Source organism: Pimephales promelas, chromosome 8, assembly GCF_988280905.1.
Source record: "Pimephales promelas chromosome 8, fPimPro1.hap1.1, whole genome shotgun sequence".
NCBI classification, from domain to species: Eukaryota; Metazoa; Chordata; class Actinopteri; order Cypriniformes; family Leuciscidae; genus Pimephales; species Pimephales promelas.
The window spans coordinates 12,831,445-12,846,215 of record NC_142776.1 but is presented as its reverse complement, the minus strand read 5'-3'; the positions used below and the strand labels follow the sequence as shown (position 1 = coordinate 12,846,215).

At 35.9% G+C, this 14,771-nt stretch overlaps 2 protein-coding genes across 6 annotated transcripts in view; one reads left to right on the top strand and one right to left on the bottom strand.

Moving 5' to 3' along the window:
* The window catches only part of aldh1l1 (aldehyde dehydrogenase 1 family, member L1), a 59,550-nt gene extending 54,585 nt beyond the window's left edge, over positions 1 to 4,965 (bottom strand). The window contains exon 1 of the mRNA XM_039655637.2: positions 4,835 to 4,965. The gene's annotated coding sequence lies outside the window, so the exon portion shown is untranslated. The remainder of the gene's footprint in view (positions 1 to 4,834) is intronic.
* cfap100 (cilia and flagella associated protein 100) overlaps positions 1 to 14,771 on the top strand; it is a 43,748-nt gene that overhangs the window by 23,853 nt on the left and 5,124 nt on the right. For 2 of the 5 annotated variants that reach the window (XM_089133970.1, XM_089133969.1), the window contains 8 exons: positions 9,532 to 9,620; positions 10,573 to 10,738; positions 10,884 to 10,951; positions 11,145 to 11,308; positions 11,494 to 11,574; positions 11,664 to 11,869; positions 11,977 to 12,073; positions 12,156 to 12,189. In XM_089133970.1, coding sequence (XP_088990096.1) covers positions 9,588 to 9,620; positions 10,573 to 10,738; positions 10,884 to 10,951; positions 11,145 to 11,308; positions 11,494 to 11,574; positions 11,664 to 11,869; positions 11,977 to 12,073; positions 12,156 to 12,189 — 849 coding nt within the window. In that variant the 5' untranslated portion in view covers positions 9,532 to 9,587. Of the gene's footprint in view, positions 1 to 5,899; positions 6,098 to 8,627; positions 8,810 to 9,531; positions 9,621 to 10,572; positions 10,739 to 10,883; positions 10,952 to 11,144; positions 11,309 to 11,493; positions 11,575 to 11,663; positions 11,870 to 11,976; positions 12,074 to 12,155; positions 12,190 to 14,771 lie in introns of those variants that run through there. The other 3 variants (XM_039655652.2, XM_039655651.2, XM_089133971.1) reach the window with 3 other exon arrangements.

Genomic DNA, 14,771 nt, shown 5'->3' with positions numbered 1-14,771 from the left:
CTCCAACTGATACAACAAAAGTGCTTTCCTGCCAGCTAGTTCACATGGTATATAAAGGTACAGTATTTAAGGTGAAACAAGGCATAGCTTGCTAGAACATATGAAATCTTTTTAACTAATCTTTTTAAAGCGTCTGTCTGCTTTAATCAAATTTAACTGAAACTATAGTTGCCCGGCCAGTATAACATACCTAAGTTAGCATAAATTTAACTTCACATACAATTCTATCAACAAGTGGCTACGGTAGCTACGTGCTAAGAAGCTAACGTAACATAGCCAGCCTGGATACTAAATGCTATGAAAGTTAGCCATCATTAGTTAGTTTATCATTGTAACAAAATGTGTCCATATATCACGTCTCTTCTTTCTACCGAGCCCCGTGCAAAGCATGTTTTACTTTTAACCTGTCGCCGCCGCCTCACCGTGAATCCAGCTTCTGTCTGCTCCGTGTTGTGTAGGCTACTCTGACTGTGCCCGCCCGCTCCAGGTTTGAAAGTGGGTGTGTGGCGGAAGAGCTGACGAGGAGGAGGCGGAGGAGGAGACAGGATTTGACAAAACCATATCATATAATAATATGTAATTTTCGTCTCGTCTTTGTTCGTGAACTAAAATGTCCATAGATTTTAGCCCAGTCTTTATTTACCGAACTGCATTTTCGTCTCGTCTTTATTAGTCTACGAAAATTATTTCTGAATTAATCCCAGTTATTGTTTATTAGTGGGGATTTTAGTCTCGTCTCGTCTAGTTTTCGTTCGGTGAAAAATGTGCGTCGACGAAAATATTTTCGTTTAGTTTTCGTTAACGAAATTAACACTAGTCAGGGGGGTAGGCAGGCAGGTTGTCAGGGAGGTAGTCAGGGAGGTAGTCAGGTAGGCAGGCAGGGAGGTAGTCAGGGAGGTAGGCAGGAAGGCAGGGAGGTAGGCAGGCAGGGAGGTAGTCAGGGAGGTAGTCAGGGAGGTAGACAGGGAGGTAGGCAGGCAGGCAGGTAGTCAGGCAGGCAGGCAGTTAACACTCACGAAACATAGATGTCATAACATAGACAAGAACTGACCAAGACAAACTGAAGAACTAAATATAGACACTAAAGAACACTAACAAGACAGACTCATCTCATGAAGTAGCGCGTGTATAGCCATGTTTCCATCCACTTGTCAATCTAATTATCTGAAGTTCGGTAAAACAAACACATGCGAATAAAGCTGGTGAAAGTGTGTTTCCATCAAACGGCTTTAAAGCGAATAAAAACCTGTACATAATGACATCACATGCTGTTTTGCGATCAAATTGGTATATCGAATTGATTTGAGACATTTTAAGATGTTTCCATTCATTTTCGCACTGAATCGAACAACATTCAAGCAAACATTTGCGAACAAAGTTTTGTTAGACAAAACGGATTGCGCCATCTACCAACAAATGATCAAGTATTTCACAAGTTGAAGCCTAATAATGCTTATTATGTGCCAGCTAATAGCGACATATGTATGGGATAATGTATGAGGCGGTTGTTGAAGGGGTTGTATTCGCTATACAACCGCCTCGCTATATATTATCCTGCTTATTACATATAAATCAACCAAATAAATAAATAAATAATTTGACACAAAATATTGACTTAAAAACGAGTTTATTGATTTAAAAACGAGTATTGCTTCTGCTAAAGAAAATAGTCTGTTCAGTCTGTGAACTGCGTCCATGGCAACGGTGTGTTATAGCAACGCCGCAGTCTGTTAACCAGAAATAACAGACCACATTATACATTAGAACTCAACCAAGCCACGTAAAAACAAGCAAAACTAATCTAAGAAAACAACGGCGCTATAAACATTGCTATGATGATGGCGATGCACGTAAATTCCCGACGACAGCGGAGGTGACTATGGTGTGGAAACGAGTGCTCCATCAGTTCTGGGAGATCGTGGTTCACGGAAACCCTTTGGTTGAAGCTTTTTTTTTTTTTTTGCTTTGTCCACTTACATCTGTCTTTGTTGACATCCGCCATGTGTGCACAAACAGACTGGCCGGAAATGAACTCGTCTTCTGGCGTGTTGCAACCATAAAAGGGCATAAAACTTAATCACAATTCATTATTTATTCGGCAAATAACGTTTCCATCAGCTTTTATCGCATTAGCCGTATATCGATCAAGAGAAAATCCGATGAGACCGAACGTATTTCATTTGAGTCGATTTTCATGAAATTTCATCGAATTTTACTGTTTCCATAAGGCATTTTTCATTCAATATCACTTAATTCGGATAAAAAAGTGTCGATGGAAACATGGCTTATGACACGCCAATTCGTATTTCTATTTTTGGCGTGCTATCAACACGCATAATCGCTTTTCAGCGTGTTTATGAACGCCGTTGACTTAACGTTAATACTGTATATATAAATATATGACTTACCTCCACCCTGTCCCTAAACCTACCCGTCACTGGGGTTAATGGCATGTTTGACTGTTCCCTTACCACCATCCTAGGAAAGAAAAAGATAGCTCCCCAGATGTAGATGTACATTTTGCTTTGTTCTGTTCGGACATTTGACGGCGTGTACAGACACGCGGAATGACACAGATGTTAATGGCGTAGACATACACGCATACATGCGGATACACGTGGATAGCTCAAAATGCGTCGAGATAACACGCCACTTGACTCGAAATTGGCGTGTATGTTTACGCAAAAGTCATGATGTCATGTCATGCGTCAACAGGTGACACAGATGATGATGACGATGAACAGGTGGGTAATTGAGGGAGTTAGTTCAGGTGTGGAGACAAGCAGGATTGTGGGAAGTGTAGTGAAGACGAAGACAGACTGGTGCAGACAATGACTGTGACAATTATTCAAAGTTGGATGGATCTCAAAAAGCCAAACAATACAAATTAGAGGAACTCTATCTATCTCTCCTGCATCCCCTTTGAAAATGTATCAGTTGTCCAAAAATTGGAATTGGCTGAACTGAACTTCAGAATTCTTTAGATAACTTGTATGTACAGCAAAGGGTGCTTTTGTTCGTTCAAGAAGGAGATTGATGGATGAGGGAGAACGCAATTCCAATGATTTTTTTAGGTTAGTGAAACAGCAATCATCTCAATTCTATAAATAGTTAAAATAAATGGAGTTGTTCTAAAAGATCATTAAAGACATTTGTAATCATTGTGAAGAATTTTATAAAAATCTTTATCAATATCTTGATGATATTGGCAAAGGTTTGTGTGAATCTCACATTCAAATTAAAGATATTTCTGAGGCGATCGATAAGCTGAAACCTAATAAATCTCCTGGAAATTATGGTTTTACCACAGAGTTTTATAAGAAATTCTCAAATATTTTTCTCAATTTCTTCTCCAAGTGTATTTAGAAAGCCTACATAAGGGAACTCTCCCAAGCTCTATGACTCAGGGTGTTATAAATTTGATCCCAGCCTCAAAAGGACCCCCCTCAACTTGAAAATTGGCGACCTATAAGCTTGTTAAATAATGATTACAAAGTACTAGCCATAATTTTTGCTAAAATAATTACATTTTAGATAATATAATTGATGACTTTCAGTCAGGTTTAATGAAAGACAGACTTATTTCAAAAATATTAGACTTGTTCTTGATATTTTATATTACTCGGATATGATCCTTGATGACGGTTTCTTGTTTTTTTTCTTGATTTTTATAAAGCTTTTGATTCCATTGAGTTTTCTTTTATTCTTAAATCTTTTAATATTTTTGGTTTTGGCCCCAACTTTATCAATGTAATTCAAACTTGCAATAATGCCAATGCTTCAATTAAATGACAGCATGGTAATACTCATAGATTTAACATAGAGGCATCCGTCAAGGCAGTATCACTGTATCTTTTTCTGCTTCCTATGCAATTATTAACCATCCACATTCAAAGTGTATTTGGACATTGAGTAATTTGAAAGGTTTCTCTGTTGCAAACCAATCAATATTAAGCCAATTGGCTGATGACACAACTCTGTTTTTGAAAAATAAAGATTAAGTTTCAGTAGCTTTAAAATTAATTGATCTCTTTTCATTTCTTAATATTCACAAATGTGAACTTTTATCTATTAAACATTCCACTGATGTTAAAGTCTGTGATATTCCAGTCAAATCTGAAGTAAAAAACTTGGGTATAATTATATGTAAAGATCAGAAAAAAATATTTTGGGAAAAATCTCCCAAGTGAAGACCAGGGTCAAAGTTCAATCAACAGTCGAACCGAATAGTCGAACCGGTTCAACTGGTGTACTGAAAAGAACTGGTTCAAATAGAGATTCGATTCGTTCAAATTACTACAGCCTGAATGAGCATACCAAGCAGGATAAGAAGCCAATTTAAAAATGAGTCTGGGCAAAAAAAAAAAAAAAAAAAACAACTAAATAACTAAATATATATCAAAGCGTATGACCAACGGAAAAGCTAGAGATAGTTGATTAACCCAAGTAAAGACCAGGGTCAAACAAAGTTCGATCAACGTGATACGCCCACCGCAACAATCTAAAATGTAACCTGACTTTTACAGCAGATAACGTGAAGCCATTACATTCAAATTCACCCATCAGCTATCCCACAGTAAGGAAAAAAAATATTTTCAATGAAATAAACAAGAATCAAGTTTAGCCAACACATTCATAAATAATAAGTGCGAATGCAAATCTCCTCCATTATTACACAGAATCGTCTCATGCACACCACATTTCGCTAAAGCAAAACTTGTTTACCGACTACACGACAAGAAACGAGAGTGTGTCCTTTGTCAAGAGAATTTGTCATTGAAAACACTGTTTGTCTGTAGGCTACTATCTAGATATTAATCGTAGGCTATCATACCTTTGCACGTCCAGATAAGAGTTGTTTCTCTGCAACTGCAACTGCAAGAAGGATTCAGCAGACAGACACTGTTGCTATTTATTTCAGCACAACAGTATAGCAGGCAAGCGATCAGACTACCAATAGCGTTATTACAACCGCAAGGGGGAGGTACCGCAAGTTTCCCCTTCCACAGTTATAGGATATGTTGAAATCAGTGCAAACACATGCTAAATGAATAGGGATGCAAGCTTTTGTGTGTTTTTATAAGGTTTTATAAGAATAAGACAGATTATAATAGCAGTAAAATGTAGCCTATAAGAATTTAAGGGCCAAATTAGGCTATAACTAACTTGACCTGACTATCTTTCTGGGCAGTGATTCAGACGTGGTAATTTAATAAGCCTTGGATGAGGGAATTATTGATTCTGTAGTATTTTAGTCAAATATTGCATATTATTGCATATTATGTGATAACATGAGATTTCCTGAGTGCAGAACACTGAAATTACCTAGTTATTTTTCTATATATCTCCAATACTGCCATTATATGTAACTTTCTTTTGAGAAAATAGACTAAACAGCTTGTCTAAAATTATTGTAAAAAAATTATGTAAGTTAGTATACAGGCCTAATACCATAATACAAATATATTTGGTTAATAATTCTTGAGTAAAACTGTAACTGACATATTCTTATATTTTGTATTTGTATTTGTTTTTTAAGTTCACCTGAGTGATTACAAAGATTAAATCAAATAAGATGTTAACAATTAACAATGAGATGCTTTGGCCCGATACACTGTGAGGAGGATGGTTTCATTCTCCAAAACCGATGATCAGATGGCACCTGTGTAAGTACAACTTAGAATACATGGCATCATGGGCTCAATCTACTGTAAATCAAATCAAAAACGTAGAATTAAGGCATCAACACCAACACCTGTCAGGAAGCTTAAACTGGATCGTGGTTTGATCTTCCAGAGTGACATTGATCCAAAGCACACATCAAAATCAACATAAAAATGGTTCACTGACCACAAATCAAGGTTTTACCATGGTCTCCTGACCTGAATCCCATAAAACCTGTGTGGGTGAGCTTATGAGGAGAGTACACACTTCTGGACCTTAGAATATGAAGCATCTGGAAAGTTCTGCACATGGAAATGGTCTCAGACCTAGGAGAAGATCCAGAACTGTAATTTTGCAGGGAAGCTGCACGAAGCATTAAATGAAAGAGTGCCAGATATAATGATAATTAACTGGATGCAATAACTAGATTAAGGTAAGGATTAGGGTGTGTTTTAGGTTTAGTTGCATGTTATTATAGTAATTTAACTACATGTAATGTGTAACAAGGACACTGTAAAATGTTACAGAGATTAGATTTTTGTGACCCAATGGGTATAACAGCAAATACAGTTTTTTTTCCATGGCCTGTTTTGGTAAAAATACCAAGGGTATTATTGAAGGGCAGTGTTTACTACAAATACAATCACATTTAAATCAGTGAGCAGATGATGCAGTGATGCAATGCACATTTCCAATTTAGAGTATTTGAGCGATCTTGCATACAAAGTTATATAAGTTTATAAACGTATTACAGTAAGTATGTGTCCACTGCCAATAATAAATCTGTTTAATAGGCTACTAAAACCAGAGATCAGAGGTGTGTTTGCAAAAAGTAGAGCATTTATCTTCAGTGTGGCCCAGGATTGGGAACAATACAGGGTTAATATATAAATGACTACTTAAAAAAAGAAATAAATGAAAACTTCATTAGTTACACTTTATTTTGATGGTCCCCTTAAGACATTCTCTTGACTATAAGTAACATTGCACTTACAATTACCAGTCATTAAAGTATTAGAGTTAGACTGACTAATATCTGCTAACACTTTATTTCGATGGTTCCCAACGGACTCTGACTTTACAAGTATAACTTATTCTACTAACTCTAACCTTACCAGTCTACTAATACATACTAATTATACTATAATGAGAGTTAGTTGACATGTAATAAAAGTTGGTTGACATGGTGCAAATATAATGATAAATAACAATTGATTTAAGCACTGAAGCACTGAATGAATGTGAAAAATGTCTCTGCTTTCAGTTCACCCAGCATTTTTGACCTCTCATAACTAAGAGCAGAGCCTTTACTCAGTCACTCACTCATTCCAGCACACAGACTTCACATTCTGCTTATTAAAGATAGTGGTGCATTTTTAGTATCAGATAGTAATAGAATGGTACTTGCGATATTAAACAATTATTGTATTTGTATACCATAATCAAATAAACCATAGTTCTAAGAACACATGTCATGTTACCATGCCAAAAGCCATGGTATTAATATATCATTCCAAAAAGCATATAAACACTAAAAACACCAGCATGCAGCACTTTCGCTATATAACACTTTAACTTATATACACTAAAATAAAAATGAAGACATTATTTTTATTAAAATACTTGAAGAGTTCAGATGCAAAAGCCTCTAAGTGCCATTTGAAATTTTCTTCTAAAATGATCATTTTTATCAAGCTTGTATATTTAAGTTCAGTAATTTCATTAAAATGGCAATGAAGATTACCTATTAATTGTCATTTAAGTGAAATTACTGAACTTAAATATACAAGCTTGATAAAAATGGTCATTTTAGAAGAAAATTTCAAATGGCATTTAGAGGCTTTTGCATCTGAACTCTTCACTTGCTGTTTTGTACAACAGCAATGTACAAATAGCAATGTCAATATATCAACATAGCTTATACATGACAAAAAATACAGCATAATTTAGAATACTATTCAAAATCCTATTTATTGCTATACTGCATATTTTACATAAAATTTTTAGATTATATTTTACAAATGAATAAAGTGTGTCCTGTTTAATCCAGTTACCACTGGTCCTCAGTCAGCCTAAAATCATTATCATACTGAAGTTAATGATTGACAACTGAGATGTTTATTGACCCTTATTCCAGAGAAGGGAATGAATCAGCAAGAACTCAAGTAAAATTTCCTAATCCACAAACTCTTTCACTTTGAAACCCTTTTTAAGTGAGGTCAAAAATGAGGTTAAAATACTTGGACTACTATGTAGGCCGATCTGTTATTTGTGATGTAGACTACTATGTCATTTTCAGTAATTATTCTGAATATGGATTATATCACATACGTAGCGGTGGAATTATTGAAATGAAATATGTGCTGAGTTTAATAGAAGAAATTCAATATTGCTTTGAACTAGACAAGTACTGAACACCAAAAAAATTGTAACATAATACTCTTATGTTGTGTTTACCCTAAATAAAACCCATGTATTAACCTTTAGCCATCCCAATTTTTGTTTTTAGGTATCCCTATGCAAGCCTTAAAGATGGGGAGAACGGGAATGCTCGTAAAAATTTAGAGTACATTTTTAGAATACAATTAAAATTCTTAAAATGAGGGTGGAGAGAAAGGGTTGTAAAATGGGAGTTATTATAAAAAATCATTTATAAAATAAATGCACATTAAAAATTTAAACTGATGAGCATATAATGTGTCAAATCTACTTTCTTTTTCTATTTATGGAGGGATAAGTCTGAGGAAATCATACCACAACAAATAAATACAAGATTTTAAATAAAAGGTAAAATGGTGGGTATTCTGAAGGGTTTTAAACAAATGGCCTGGTATTATATGTTCTAAATTTTGCGCATGAAGAAGAGAGAACGTTTAAAAGATAAAACATCTGGAGGCGCTCTTACCACATGGGTATGACGAATTCATCTTGTGAAATACTGCCTCCTACTTTTCGTGGAAAGAAAATGCCCGATTTTGTTGTCTGGGCAACCAAAAACGCAACGCAAGGGAAAGGTCTCCTCGAACTGACTTATGCGAACGGGTTTACTCTCTCTGATCGATTTGTTGGTTTAGAGAGCTCTGAATTTAATTGATCGCTATTTACCGTTGGAGCAGCATGTCCTCATCTGCAACATCAGCACACAGTAAGACACATATTCATACATGGGTGATTCATTTCCGAGTAAGCAGTTTTCTTTGGTGGTTTGAGTGTTTTCAAAGGATAGTTCATCCCAAAATTTTAATTCTGTCATCATTTCCTCACCCTCAAGTTGTTCCCTGTATGAATTTATTTCCTCTGCAGAACACAAAAGAAGATATTTTGAAAAATAAGCCTAACCAAACAGTTGATGGGCCCAATTGAATTGATTTCCATATTAAGAAAATACAATGGAAGACTGAAGTCAAGTCATTGGGGCCTATCAACTGTTTGGTTATCCATATTCCTCAAAATATTTTCTATTGTGTTCAGAGGAAATAAATTCATACAGGTTTGGAAAATTCACGATGCCTGAATTTTCATTTTTGGATAAACTGTCCCTTTAAGCTGTCTTCAGTGCATCGAGTTGAGCATTATTACATGTCGTATGCAAATCAAGTCGGAAAATTAACACGAAAACCTTCAGTTATTTATATTTTACATTTATTTGTATATTATTTCAATCATTTTTTTATCCATATCTAACAAAAAAGTATAACTTAATTGGGCCATTCAGGCCTACTCTGAATTTGTATATGGTTTCCAGCTCTACTTAAAGGCTGCAAAATAGGTACTGTATAGGTCTATGGCCTATTTGCTCTGTATAAACCCATTATGTCAATGATATGTCCTTGTATGTATGAATGTGTGTATGTTTGTTTAATTTAGAAAGCAGCGATGATGTGAATCCTTTCAAAATCCCTGAACACAATGATCTTTTCCAGATGAGGGACAAAGAAAAAACTCAGAGGATGCTGGTTTGTATCATTTAATACATTGATTTTTAGCTTATACCCTTCAAAGAATAAAGCCAGCACCAAAAAGACATCAGGGTTGTATTACAAAAACAACCTAACTTTCAGCTAACAAAAATATGTTCTAAGAATATACTAACATTCCCATTCTGTTATGTCAAACATCCAGTAAAAAAAAAATCATTTGCAAACATTTTGGGAACTTTATGTTTAGAAAACGGAAAACAAGACAAAAAAAAGTTCCAAGAACAATGTATAGACGTTTTTGTGTTACTGTTTTGAGAACATTAAAGACCAGATAACTTTGAACAAACATTACATTGATGTTTCTGGAAGAATGTTTGTTATCAACTTTGAGAAAACCTTGCCAGAACGCTAACCAAGTTTCTGTCAAGACCACTGTCGTCAAATACGATTGACAATTAGCATACAGTTTGGATTGGCGGCATGGTTCTGTTCTGGGAAAGAACTCTCTGTGCATCCATGCAGCCTAGCATGGATAAGAGCTGGGAGAGCAGCAATAACCCCCTTAGGTAATATAAATATTTGAATGTACATTATAATTCGAGAATTTAGTCTGATTCAAAGAAGAATCAGAATGCTAAATCCTGACTGGCCAAGAGGAGAATCTGGGGATGGAGGAGGGAATTGGCTCCTGAGAAAAGCGATAGCTGCTGATATTACTCATGGAGCTTATATATGGATGCTGTGATAGGCGTCATATTCATGGGTAGACGTGGATCAGCTGAGAGTCAGCTTGACTAACAAAGCTTGCCAGAACTGAGGTTAAGCTTTATTAATGAGAACATTCTCTCGGGGGTAAAAAGCTTTGAGATGGAAGGAAAATAGTTTTAGGACATGAGATGGAAGGCATCTCATGTTTTAGTTGTAAGCACTTGCTTGAAGTATTAAGCTGTGTGCTAGAAGTAAAAAATTGTGCACTCTGTCATTGCAGGTGCACCAAAGTAAGTTGGCTTTACCTGTCCATGAGAAGATGACATTTGCAGGCAGAACTAGTGCAAGGCAAGCCAGACTGAGGAAGGAACTGAAAGAAGGGGAGAGTAACACACAGACTCATGGACAGCTCCAAATTACACCCGCATGGAGGGCATCTATCAAAGGTGAGCCACACCATACCACACCACGTCTGCATCAGACTTGTAAACCCACAGCAAGTTTCACCTAAAAATGTAACCCTACTGTTGCAAGCCAACTAAATGTAAATATAAGCCTACTAAAAAAGTGTTGTTATTCTCATTTTCTAAGACCCCAAAATTGGTAAAGGAAGCATTAATGAATATATCACTAAGAGACGAGAGCTGTTCTTACTTGAGGTAAGATGATGCTTTGTTTTTCTACTTCTCAGCACTAGCCAGGTAGACATTTGCTCACTCTCTTTGTTTTATTCACTGTGTTTCTAACAGCCTTTCATTGTTTCTTCTCAACCTCTGTGTTTGGTTCTCTGTTTGTCCGTGTCTGATTGTTTTTGTATTCACGGTTTCTAATGTTTTTTTTTTTTTTTTTTAGTATTCTCTGGCAGTAAAGAAGGAAGAGATTCAGCTACTAGAGAAAATGGCTGCAGAAGAAGAGGGAAAATTGACAAGAGCTGAGAAGTTCTTGGAAGACGATGCCATTTTGTTTGAAGAATTTCTGAAAGAAAATGACAAGAATTCTGTGGAAGCTATCAAAATGTACCAGTCATACTAACTTGCACTTATGAAACATAAGTACTATCATTATAGCCCTGTTGATACCTTGAATTATAATGCTTGAAGTCAGAAACTCAATGTTTAAAAGATAAAAAAATGGCATATCAGATTAACACAGTCGAATATGTGGCCTAAATTTATGTCTAAAACCATGAAATACTGTTCAGTGCTGAGCAGGAGACCAAGATGAAGCTGGAGAAAGTAGCTGAGATCAAGAAGACTACTTCCAAAATGGTGGCAATCAAGAGGTATAAACAAATTTGAGTGGTTAGATGCTTTCCAAAATATTAAATCATGTTTGTTTATCTGTTTTTCTCTGCTTACCCTTTTATTTTAGTGACATCTCTAAGTATGAGGACATCCTGAAAGAGTATAAAAAGTATAAAGAGTTTCTGCTGATGCTGTCACCCCCAGAGTGGCAAGAGAAACAGAGATCCAAAAGCAGGCACTCTACTGACTCCACCAATACTGAGAGTGATGGAAAGCAGACAGAGAGAATCAAGAAGAACAGAGAGAGAAAGACGGTCCCCCCAGACAGCAAGCGTACGCTGGCAACTTTTCAAAATGGCGTTTGTTTAAAATAAGAGTGCGGAGTATAAATTTCATAAACACTGTTTTTCTTTAAAACAAATGTACTCAAACACATATAGGTGAAGAAAGACGAGTGGCTCATGGTTTTTCATCCTCTCGGGAGGCCAGGGCTTCATCTAGACAAAGTGTGAAGTCCGGCCGTCAGAGCAGCAAAATGTATGTACAAATCATAGCATTGAGTGTAAAAATGCTTTGCGTGATTGCGTGACTCATTATTAATGCTTTGTTTTCACTTTAGATCTGCACCTGGGACTGACAGTTCGGATTGTGAGGTTAATATCCACTAACATTTACATTCAAGATTTTGAATTAAGCAGCCAATTCATTGGTCATTTACATTTTTCAAACTTTACATTTATATTTATAGTACTAAAGTGTAACAGATTTATGTTTTATGCCTAAACCTACAACCTGAAAATGAAGGGGTCAGGGTTTGGCTGGATATCATGGTTCTGTTTGCCTACCTACACCATCTGGCAGCAAAATGGAACTTTCTCCATTGATGGTCATTCAGGCAACATATAGACCTTATTCAGAGCAGCGCCGTGACAGGTATGAAAGTGAGGCTGTGAGGGATAGACTTACCGTGTTTCCAATGGCATCCGCTGTAAAAAGCTGAATAAAGCGGCTAGATTGCTTCAAATTTTCCACAGCTTACATTGTCGGGAGTTTTTTGTCATCTGACATTTCTTGGAAAGATATTTTTCCAGTGTTTCATGAGCAGAACAATACGAAAACACATTAAATAACAGTACAGCCCATTGAAGAGATGCAAGTCTATCCCTCACAGCCTCGCTTTCATTCTCATTGAAAATCAAAGATGGCGCTGCCGTGAATAAGGCGTATACAGGCTGTGTTGCTTTTTGATAATATTTAATTATAGTATAATAGATGTGTTTTAAGTGCCTGATATAAATGTGTGAAATTAACTTGTGAAAAGAATAATATAGGTCAACGATATAATATTTATTAAATACATTTCGATGCTTTTTTAAAAATACATGCAGTTGGCATATACTATAACTTGAATACACCTCTTATATAAAGAGAATGTTGAAGAAAGTAAGGGTCGTCAAGAGAATGACATTCTTGAAAAGATAAATTACAATATTTTATTTATACAACAATATTTTAACAAATCACAGTTTTTAACAAAACACACTTGACTGTGTGTCAATTTCAGCAAGTATTTTAAAATTTCACATGGAAAGGCAAGGTTAGTTCAGGTTGTAAAATGTCATGTTTTGTGACTTGTCCAAAAAATTTAACTTAACCAGCTGTGTACGAACGGGCAGTCATTCACAGCTAATTATTATAAAATGAACTCATACACAGCTAATATTTAAATTAAATGATATACAATGAGGAAAATAAGTATTTGAACACCCTGATATTTTGCAAGTTCTCCCACTTAGAAATCATGGAGGGGTCTGAAATTTTCATCGTAGGTGCATGTCCACTGTGAGAGACATAACCTAAAAAGAAATCCAGAAATCACAATGATTTTTTAACTATTTATTTGTATGATACAGCTGCAAATAAGTATTTGAACACCTGTCTATCAGCTAGAATTCTGACCCTCAAAGACCTGTTAGTCTGCCTTTAAAATGTCCACCCCCACTCCATTTATCCTAAATGAGATGCACCTTTTTGAGGTTGTTAGCTGCATAAAGACACCTGTTCACCCCATACAATCAGTGAGAATCCAACTACTAACATGGCCAAGAGCAAATTGTACACCTCCACAAGGCTGGAAAGGGCTACTGGGAAATTGCCAAGCAGCTTGGTGAAAAAAGGTCCACTGTTGGAGCAATCATTAGAAAATGAAAGAAGCTAAACATGACTGTCAATCTCCCTCGGACTGGCGCTCCATGCAAGATCTCACCTCATGCGGTCTCAATGATCCTAAGAAAGGTGAGACATCAGCCCAGAACTGGAGCTGGTCAATGACCTGAAAAGAGCTGGGAACACTGTTTCCAAGGTTGCTGTTGGTAATACACTAAGACGTCATGGTTTGATATCATCCATGGCACAGAAGGTTCCACTGCTTAAACCAGCACATGTCAAGGCCCGTCTGAAGTTTAATTTAAGGCTACTGTACCAAATATTAACACTGATATTCTCAGGTGTTCAAATACTTATTTGCAGCAGTATTATACAAATAAATATAAAAAATATAAGATAAATATAAGATAATATAATATAAGATAAAAAAATCATACATTGTGATTACTGGATTGTTTTTTTTTTATTATTATGTCTCTCACAGTGGACATGCACCTACGATGACAATTTCAGACCCCTCCATGATTTCCAAGTGAGAGAACTTGCAAAAAAGCAGGGTGTTCAAAATACTTATTTTCCTCACTGTAATTTAAATATCATTAAATGTAACTTAATGATATTTAAGAATGAATAATTCAAGATATTGTTGAAATATTGATATTAGATATTGGTGAAACATTGATTAGGATTACCACATAACATTTTTAGAGTCATTATATTTTCTTAATGTATCCTCTGCTTAAATATTCTATATTCTCAAAAAAAAAATAAAAATAAATAAATAAAAATAATTAACGTTTCTAAGAATTTTTTCCTGGTTACCAACAACAGTTAGAAAAGGACTGAGCTGTGAGTATTTTTGTGGTGCCATCAACCGATCAACGTTGTCCCGAGTGATTAGTCACATGGCATTTACGGTTCAGGAGATTGGCTCAAAACAGTACACCTGTGCAGCCAAGATGGCAGATTTCAAATCACGTTCTTTTGGGGGACTCCTGTACCATTCAAGCAACTACCAATGACATGAATGGGAACGCTGACACATTCCTCCTTACCCTCCTTGTTTTAA